Below are 10,178 nucleotides of genomic sequence, written 5' to 3' on the forward strand. Positions count from 1 at the left end.
GAAAAAATCCATATCGGTCTATCCCTAGTGCTTATGTGCTACTTGTATTACCTTGTATGTAACTATAAGTCATCATTATCATCTTACAAGTGCAATAATCATTTTGTTGATAAATAAATTGGTGGTACTGCTGCCTATGTACAATTCATGGGGATAGTCTGTTGTTCAAGGGCAACATAGTGAAATATGATATAAGGAAGTAAGGGACTGATATTTTTGTAAAGCAATAATATACTAAGTTAAATATACATATTTCATGAAAAAACTGAATCTCTGCACCCTTGCTTTTTGGTATGGTTTGTGTGTGACATGCTTGACAAATTACATTAAGGAACATCACGTGATTACATTTGCACAATTCCAAATGTCTGAAAAAACGCATACATGAAGAAGTTTAATCATACCCCTCTATGTGTACTGATTATTCAGTCTTTTATCAGAGATATAGCAGTCCTTACAATGTTGGTTTTACATTTCATTTAATGGAGTAATAAGCATTAATGCATCAAATTGAACGGAACCACCTGATTCTAACTGAAGCAAAGAAAAAACACGTGACCGGAACACACTAATGATGGAATTCAACCCTGTCGAAAATATACGAAATTATAAATTAAGTCCCAATTGTATCACTACTTCGAAAAGGAGTAGCGGAAATTCCGATTATTCAAACGCAGCGCGAACCCCCTCCTGTGACGTCACGTATGTACACCATGAACCCGGAAGCGACGCGAACGCTGCTCGGTGTCGACATTACATTTGTCAGGCGTTGATACCTCAAAATATACGATGTAATGCTTCCCACAACCGCGACGGAAACATGGGAATTTATCTCACAGGTGGTCTTCTTTTCTTCGCCCTTGCAAGTACGGCATTTGGAGACGGTAAGCGCCAAGTAATGGTGGGAACAACACATTCAGTAGCTTGTTGGCTAGGCAGGTGTTCGGGGATAAAGTGCACATACCTGTGCAGGGCGAGTGTTACTTATGTGTACTTTGAAGGGTGCATTCTACATAGTTGGTAAGTGTCCAAATACTATTTTGCGCCCTCTCTTTAATTACATAGTTTCCTGTAAATCTCAATTTAAAAAAGAAAAACAACAGCAAACTAACACCGGTGTTGTTATACAACAGCACTGTTGTGCTTTACTGTATGTAAAAGGAACCGCTTTGCTCCATCTTATCTTACAAATGTTTTTATGCTTATGAAAACGCATCTCACAGATGGAGAGGTGACATTCGTATCAGAGCTTTCATCCAAGCCTGCTCAGAAGCTGTCAAGGTATGGTTGGTATGGTAACGTGAGGTTGCAGAGGTTCCACATACCTGAGGAGACCGCCATCGCCCGCTGGATCTTCACCGTCACCAAAGGCCACATCTTTCACTGCAGGCAACGTAATGTCACTATGTAAGATTCTTATTATTTCTGCATGTCACCCGCTTAAAACGACCACTACCGAATTGACCCTTCATCATCTCTCCTTTGCAGCCATATTAGGCAGGGGGCTCCTCCGGTGATAAACCCGACTGGCACGGTGTTTCCAAACTCGGCACTGTGGAGTCCTTCTCTCACCCTGACCCTCCCTGTGACCTCACTTAGCTCGACAACGTTCAACCTGTCTAATCCTGCACCCGGGGACTGGTTTGTGGCTGCACACTTGCCAGAAGATGACGGGCGCATTGAGCAAAAGGTACGTGTAACGGGCGCCAGCCGGTCTGGCTGCATGTTCATAAACCTCACTCTCTTGGCAATTTTTGTTGTCTACTAAAGTTAGCAATTAGCATCATATAATGCATGTAATAGTTATGTCACATCAACTTTTAACGAACTTAATTGCATTGGCGTCCTACTACATGGATTTAGCAGGGATATACCGTATTTCCATGTGTTCTTTATATTCCTCAGGGCTTCCCATCCTGCTCCTATTTATTCCAGCCTCAGCTGTCAATCAGAAGGGCAGTTGACACACCCATTTTACAGCGGGGGTTGTCAGTACAACAGTCCGTGACCCCTAACAACCCTGCACGCCTTAAGTATGATGTCTGTATGTCATTTTAACTCCACTATGACTTCATTGTCATACAATTCACGCTTGTCTGTTTAGGTTGTATGTCCCACAGTTCACCTCGTCTCTGTCTGTCTCTGTGGACGATTGTGCACCAGTGGAGGGCACAGGAAGTGAAAGCTGTTCACTGGTCCTCAGCCTGGGCTCAGATTCACTTGTGGACGGCCCGGTTAAAGTAAACTGCTCAGGGAGCCGCTGCTCTGCTTCTCTCACCAACCCACCTTGGGACACCTGGTTGCGAGTTGTCGTGGCGAGTGTTCTGGACAACCAGACTGTAACCTTCGGCATCATATCCAACTACCAAGGTAATGTTAATAAAGTTAATAAATAGTATGAGAGCTGGATTTCGATGAACGTAGAAAATTTAAGCCAAAATTTCCTGGTTACCATACAGTATAGTACGCGTTATGTTGTGTTATTGAAGGGGATCTATTATGCTGTTTCCACTTTTCAGACCTCTAAGTGTAGTTAGAATATACTATTGGTAATGGTAATGGTTTTATTTCATTTGAACATGCATCAGATTACAATTGAATGCATCACATAATCAGTTCACAGTTCCACATGTCCAAAAGGAGTAGGAAGAAGCAAAGCTTATTAAATCCTACCCCTCCATCTGGTACTTTTACAATCAGTAACTGTTACATTTGTTCACTTCCTGCTTTCCATAATACAGTTTAAGGTTGTTTTTTTTAACATAATGTTCTCGTGTTAAACGATGCTCTCTTTGATTGTAGAGTTGCATCATCACCTATGGTGTGCAAAAACGTAAAACCCGGCCAAATACATCTTTAATAATAACAAGGGATTATTGTATTTCTTATGAGGTTATTTGGTGTGAATGTGTTTTGGTTTGAGTCGCTTCTTTTGGAGTGGATTAATGACGCTAACCAAGGTTCCATGGTACTATCCCGTTCAACTTGCATGTCATAAAGTTCTGTCATGATAAAAAGAGTTTATAAAAAAGTTTATATTGGTTCCTTCCTTCCTTCCTTCCTTCCTTTCTTCCTTCCTTCTTTCCTTCCTTCCTTCCTTCCTTCCTTCCTTCCTTCCTTCCTTCCTTCCTTCCTTCCTTCCTTCCTTCCTTCCTTCCTTCCTTCCTTCCTTCCTTCCTTCCTTCCTTCCTTTCCTCCTTCCTTTCCTCCTTCCTTTCCTCCTTCCTTTCCTCCTTCCTTTCCTCCTTCCTTTCCTCCTTACTTCCCTCCTTCCTTTCCTCCTTACTTCCTTCCTTCCTTTCCTCCTTACTTCCTTACTTTCCTCCTTACTTTCCTCCTTCCTTACCTTCCTTACCTTCCTTGCCTTCCTTACCTTCCTTCCTTCCTTCCTTCCTTCCTTCCTTCATTCCTTCATTCATTCATTTTCCACCGCTTTTTCCTCACGAGGGTCGCGGGGGTGCTGGAGCCTACCCCATCTGTCTTGGGGCGAGAGGCGGGGTACACCCTGGACTGGTCACCAGCCAATCACAGGGCACATATAGACAAACAACCATTCACACTCACATTCATACCTATGGACAATTTGGAGTCGCTAATTAACCTAGCATGTTTTTGGAATGTGGGAGGAAACCGGAGTACCCGGAGAAAACCCACGCATGCACGGGGAGAACATGCAAACTCCACACAGAGATGGCCGAGGGTGGAATTGAACCCTGGTCTCCTAGCTGTGAGGTCTGCGCTATATTCACATCAATCAATCATCAATTTTCATTGTGTTTCAGTGGGGTGTAAGCCACAAAGCGTGGGTCTTGCAGCCGATAATACCATCAGCAACCTCGGCAGCAACGCCAACTCCTCAGCCGCAGCTTCGCCCAACAGCTCTGTGCCGGCCGATACCGTCTCCGGTGGATCTCCGCTTCTGACGCCGTCCACGTGTGTGTGGAGCATCCCGGTGCTCTACGAGGAAGCCGATATTCTGTCTCTCAGATTCACCCCGGTTAACGGACCCAATGTCAGCGTGGCCGCCACGCAAGCGACACTCCTCACGTACCCGCTGCCAGCGCAAGCCACAGGCGGGACGCTAAACTTGAAGCTCACACTGAACACCGTGAGTACCGCTGACGTACACACATGTGCTCTCTGTGGAAAGGTGTGTGCGTGTTTGTGTGGAGTCTTACTTGGATTTGTGTGCTGTGTCGGTCAAAGACTAACATAACGCTGGGGAACAGCAGTACTGTGGTGGCCTGCCTCTCTCCCCGAGCACCGGTCCTTGAACTCAACAACTCTCAACCGTGTCGCACAGGTAAGATTAAGATTAAGATATGCATCATCATCATCCTTGATGATGATTTATACAGAACGCATGATTCATTTTTTTGCGTTTATGCAGCTCTGTTTGGAGGCTACGGTGTTAGCGTGAACGCCAGCTCACCCAAAGCTGCGGTGCATCTGCCTTTCCCGCCATCAACAACATGGTACCTCACTCTGCAGCTCACATGCAACAGGTAACCAAGACGTTGATGCGGAACGCCAATCGCTTACACATAAGTGGATGACACATCTTCATTACACAAGAATCAGAATCGCCTTTATTGTCATTGTATTGCATATAACGAAATTTGAGTGCAAATCCACGGTGCATTTTGTAGAAGGTAAAAATAAGATTAAGGAAAAGGATAAAAATAAAACAAGGAATAACAATATAAATCTAAAAGTGGCATATATATTTATAATATTCATTAATTGTCTACTGCTTTTTCCTCACGAGGGTCGTGGGGGTGCTGGAGCCTATCCCAGCTGTCTTCGGGCGAGAGGCGGGGTACACCCTGGACTGGTCGCCAGCCAATCACAGGGCACATATAGACAAACAACCATTCACACTCACATTCATACCTATGGACAATTTGGAGTCGACAATTAACCTAGCATGTTTTTGGAATGTGGGAGGAAAACCGGAGTACCCGGAGAAAAACCCACGCATACAATGGAATTGAACCCTGGTCTCCTAGCTGTGAGGTCTGCGCACTAACCACTCGACCACCGTGCCGCCCTTATATATAATATAATAATTATAATAGAATAACAAAGTGTAGGATTGCAGTCAAAAATAAAACCTATACAGTTACAAGATGTAGTATTACAAACATGCAGCAGTACCTTTTATTTGGACAAATATAATGATAACAAAAACCTTTTTTTTGGCTGTACAGTGCTATCACGAGGCCGCACGGTGGTCTAGTGGTTAGCGTGCACACCTCACAGCTAGGAGACCAGGGTTCAATTCCACCCTCGGCCATCTGCATGTTCTCCCCCGTGCATGCGTGGGTTTTCTCCGGGTACTCCGGTTTCCTCCCACATTCCAAAAACATGCTAGGTTAATTAGCGACTCCAAATTGTCCATATGTATGAATGTGAGTGTGAATGGTTGTTTGTCTATATGTGCCCTGTGATTTGCTGGCGACCTGTCCGGGGTGTACCCTGCCTCTTGCCTGAAGACAGCTGGGATAGGCTCCAGCAGCGCCCGCGACCCTCGTGAGGAAAAGCGGTAGAAAATTAATGAGTGCTATCACGATTTGAGTGATTTTAGTTATTAGCAAAAAAAAAAAAACAAACAAACATGGAAGTTGGTAGATATCAGCTCTTAAATGAAACTGTTATGAGCTAATTTTGTTATCATCGTCATATCTGTCCAAAGAAATGTACCTTTGGATCAATACAGTGAAGAAACAATGGTGGTCTATTTCCGTCTATTATGGCTCCTTCATAATTGTGTGACTTTGCTATTTATTATTATTTTTTTAACTGGTGTAAATGTATAGTATAGTATTTTCCAGAATCCAAGTCACACTTTGGAAAATAGTGGACTTGAGAGAATGTTTTAATTGAAAAATATATTCCATGTAATCAGAAAAATTGTTTTGGGTGTGTTTTTCCAGCAGTGACTGTGGGAATGTGTCTGTGGTTTCCGTGGTCCCGGAGGTTTTTGTCAGTGCCTGTGTGGAGGACTGCGGCACATTTGGAGAATGTAGACTACTGAGTTCCTACACCTACCTGTACACTGCCTGTTCATGCAAGGCTGGTATGACATAAACACACACATACATAATGATCCACTCCTAATAGCGAGGGTTGCATGGACTAGACTAAACACGCACATTACTGACACCTAGTGGCCGGTACGGAAAACTACATATCTTTGACTGCAGGTTGGAGGGGTTGGGGCTGCACCGACAATTCCACCGCTCTCTCGCTCAGCCGCCAGTTCACGGCCACTCTGCTGCTCACGCTCAGTAACCTCTCCTTCCTGCCGGCCATTGTGGTGGCCGTCCGACGCTTCTACATCACAGAGGCTTCTGTCTACCTCTTCACCATGTTCTTCTCCACGGTAACGCTCCAGCACATTCATGGCCAAGAGTCCGTTGGGATATTTCTGGAATATTTCTTAATGATTTGTGCAGTTCTACCACGCCTGCGACCAGCCAGGTGTAGCCGTCCTGTGTATAATGAGCTACGACACGCTCCAGTACTGCGACTTCTTGGGATCCATCTGTTCCATCTGGGTCACCATCCTGTGCATGGCTCGCGTCCGGGACACGCTCAAATACGTAAAAGCGGAGGAACTTTGACTGTTGATGAATGTTTTCCTACAAGTATTTATATCATTGTTTGTTCTTATGTGTTTTTGTGTATGAAGACTCTGTTCCTGCTCGGGGCTCTGCTGATCGCCATGTCGCTGCAACTGGACCGCAGAGGCCTGTGGAACCTGCTGGGCCCCATCCTCTGTGCCATACTCTTCCTGGTGGCTGCTTGGGTAAGCGGGGTGCTCCGGTGCCAAACTCACCAACAGCCATTCCCACTCAGTCATAGTTTCGTGTCTCCAATTTAGTACCTAAACAGGCGTGATTTTTACTGTTCGGACTGTGTGGGGGGTCACCGGAGTACTGTAGACTGGCTAAAAAAAAACACCAATAACTGATACACCTATAAAAGTTGGTTTGCAACATTTCAACATTTGCAATAAAAGTGACTGGAATTATGCCTGACACACTTGTTACATATTTAAACTAGGGATGTCCAAAGTGTGGCCAGCGGCTGTAAAGTAAAAACAAAAAAACAGCAAAAATTAAAAAAATCAGCAGTAATTTTACAAGAAAAAAAATATTCAAAAATTAAATTCCAAAAAATTACTTTCACAAAAATATAAATAATAAAATAATAGTAGCACAAAGGTAAAGAAGTACAGCAAAAAGATTGTAATAAATTCTTTTTTAAAGTTGTAATATAATGACAAACAAAATTGGAACATTACATTGTGGAAAAAGTTATAATTTTACAAGAATAAAGTCAAAATATTATGGCAATAAAGTTATAATTGCAAGCAGAAAATGTACAAGAAACAAACAGCAGAAATAGCTGTAATTATTTACGAAAATAAAGTCCAAATATTAAAAGTGTAAGATGTTGCATTTTCACACCCAAAATATTATTATATTTTAATAATAATAACAACAATAATATATGAATTATTAATTTATATATTATTATTAATTAATACTAATATATAATATAATACTATTATTATTATTATATTTATTATAATTACTATTATAATAATCATATATTAATTATTTATAATTATAATTATTACTTTATATATTAATTATTATTAATTAATATTAATAATAATATTATTATGCTACATATTAAAAAATGTGAACATCTTAATTGTAATTCTTAAAGAAACAAACAGCAGAAATAGCTGTAATTTTTACGAAAATAAAGTCCAAATATTAAGAGTGTAAAATGTTGCATTTTCACACCCAAAATAGTATTATATTTTAATAATAATAATGATAATACATTAATTATTAATTTATATATTATGTATTATTATTAATTAATATTAACAATATTATTATGCTAAATATTAAAAACTGTGAACATCTTAATAGTACGGCAAACAAACCAGATAAAATGTAGCAATTTTGGGAAAATGTAGTTGGTGAGAAAGTTAGAAAATTACAGGAATAATGCCATAATATAACAAAAACTAGTTTCTGGTAAAAAAAAAAACAGCAAAAATTGCATCATCCAATGCACGTTTCAGTGGCAGATTACTATCACTGCCGTGCTGCTGGTTGTTATTATTATTCCACTTCAATACTAAATTTACCTATCCACGAGGGACCCATTACTTAAACAATGCACATATTACATATTAAGTAGACCTCCACTCAGTGTGGTCCTCTTTGTGTTCACAGATATACCGAGGGGTGCAACGCCGCCATTGTTACCCCCCATCCTGGCAGAGATGGGTCTTCTACCTTATCCCCGGGGCGCTGTGCGCTCTCATCGGGGTGTGCTTGTACATTTTTGCAGAGACGGAAGCCAACTACTACTACACTCACTCCCTGTGGCACATCCTGGTGGCCACCTGCGTGGTGTTCCTGCTTCCTCCCCGGGAGAAGAACCTGGCCGCCGTGGGCTGGTCCAAGGGCTGGAGGCTCAACTGGAATTGGGACTGGAGTCCTCGAGTGTGTGGATACACACTGTGCCCGAGTGGTAAAGACGAGCTCCACACGGTCACGTAACAATCGTTGCCGCTGCAGAGGTCAGTCACAGAAGACGCACTTTAAACACGGAGCACCTGATTCTGGCATTTTTGACGTATACGTTCACATTTTGACGCTGGGGAAAAAAAAACAAAAAAAACAAACAAAGCAAACCTCCTAAAACCTTTAACCTCACGACCAGATGTTTGTTTCTAGTCAACCTCATCGCATTTAAAGCTTTCCAATATCCAATTCCGATCCCAGGTTTATTTTTTGCTAACTTTCTCACCATGAAGTCATTTGAATGAATTTCTATTGATTTATTCTCAAGCACTTTTAATTATGTGTGTATGTGATTTCCTTAAAAACTTTATGAATGTACTGTAGATGCATACATCTTTGTGTTTTTTTTATTTTTTATTTCCTTGTCGTTTCTTGCCTCATTCCTTTCCCTCCAAATGTCTAATTCATATTTATAACCGTAAGAAACACATAAGTGACCAGGTTGCCTCTTTTTGCCTGTTTGACTTACAAACCTAGCAAATATAAATCTCTTATCAACAATATCAACGCCGTTTTTTTGTATTGCTCTATGTGTTGTATTGTTTAACACGCATCCAACACCGGGAGTGGATAGAAGCAGGATTACCGTAATCCTCAGAAATATGGAAAGTGTGTGAAGTGCTGAAAGACGACCATTAGTGAATTGGATAGATGCTGCAAAGCTGAGCGAGTGATAAAAATAACGCCGGCATTCAAAAGCTTCTACTTTCCTACTCGAACGGATTTAAGGTCTCCGTGAGAAAACAGCTGTGCAGTATTTTAGTAAATTTAGTAAAAGTATCAAGAATTGCGTCATCACCAGCTTCAATATGGAATGGCATACAATTACTACTACAGTATTGTACTGTAGACATTCAATAACAGTCACCTTTACACTCCTATTATTTATTGTTTACGTCACATTGCTCAACTATTAGGGTCTTGGGTTCGATGTGACATGCTATATGTTCTATAGTATGAGAAAGATGAGGTGCTGAGGAGTAAATAAGTCCTGCTTATAATTGATAATTGATTTTAATATTTACAATCAATACAACAGTTAATTGTTCCACATGATGACCACATGAAATGCATTTTTGTGACTTCATGAAGTCTCAAAGAGGGTCGGTTATGCTTTTCCCACCTTTTGAATGTTGTATTCTCAGGTTAAACTACGGCTTGGGGGCCACATGCGGCCCCCGTTTGAATCCGGCTAGTTGCTTTCTAAGTATTTCAAATTTTAACATTCAACAGCCGACAACATAACTTGCAAGAATTGTAAAATTTAATTTTGTGGTGAGGAGAGCCGGGAGACCCGGGTTCAATTCCACCCTCTCCCATCTCTGTGTGGAGTTTGCGTGTTCTACATGTGCATGCGTGGGTTTTCTCCGGGTACTCCGGTTTCCTCCCACATTCCAAAAACATGCTAGGTTAATTGGCGACTCCAAATTGTCCATAGGTATGAATGTGAGTGTGAATGGTTGTTTGTCTATATGTGCCCTGTGATTGGCTGGCGACCAGTCCAGGGTGTACCCCGCCTCTCGCCTGAAGACAGCTGGGATAGGCTCCAGCACCGTCCACGAC

General features: G+C 41.6%; 1 protein-coding gene across 2 annotated transcripts; it reads left to right on the forward strand.

The window, feature by feature from the left end:
* The first annotated feature begins 685 nt into the window (after positions 1-685).
* Positions 686-9,759, forward strand: pgap6 (post-glycosylphosphatidylinositol attachment to proteins 6). 2 transcript variants are annotated; one of them, XM_058067205.1, is made up of 13 exons: positions 686-884; positions 1,224-1,407; positions 1,489-1,690; positions 1,906-2,033; positions 2,105-2,370; positions 3,783-4,108; positions 4,207-4,303; positions 4,391-4,505; positions 5,940-6,079; positions 6,207-6,385; positions 6,459-6,605; positions 6,695-6,811; positions 8,262-9,759. In XM_058067205.1, the coding sequence occupies exons 1-13, from the start codon at positions 821-823 to the stop codon at positions 8,589-8,591; spliced, it is 2,295 nt and encodes a 764-aa protein (XP_057923188.1). In that variant the 5' UTR covers positions 686-820; the 3' UTR covers positions 8,592-9,759. The 2 variants fall into 2 exon arrangements, with proteins under 2 accessions (XP_057923188.1, XP_057923187.1); XM_058067204.1 differs by having other exon boundaries at positions 687-884; positions 5,937-6,079.
* Positions 9,760-10,178: the final 419 nt, after the last annotated feature.

This window comes from Doryrhamphus excisus, chromosome 3, assembly GCF_030265055.1.
Source record: "Doryrhamphus excisus isolate RoL2022-K1 chromosome 3, RoL_Dexc_1.0, whole genome shotgun sequence".
Taxonomy (NCBI): domain Eukaryota; kingdom Metazoa; phylum Chordata; class Actinopteri; order Syngnathiformes; family Syngnathidae; genus Doryrhamphus; species Doryrhamphus excisus.

Bases quoted from the DNA above. Each gene is read 5' to 3' on its own strand.
- pgap6 (XM_058067204.1), top strand. From the start codon at position 821: ATGGGAATTTATCTCACAGGTGGTCTTCTTTTCTTCGCCCTTGCAAGT. The intron at 6,606-6,694 runs GTAAAAGCGGAG...TTGTGTATGAAG, and splicing joins TCCGGGACACGCTCAAATAC to ACTCTGTTCCTGCTCGGGGC. The intron at 6,812-8,261 runs GTAAGCGGGGTG...TTGTGTTCACAG, and splicing joins TCTTCCTGGTGGCTGCTTGG to ATATACCGAGGGGTGCAACG.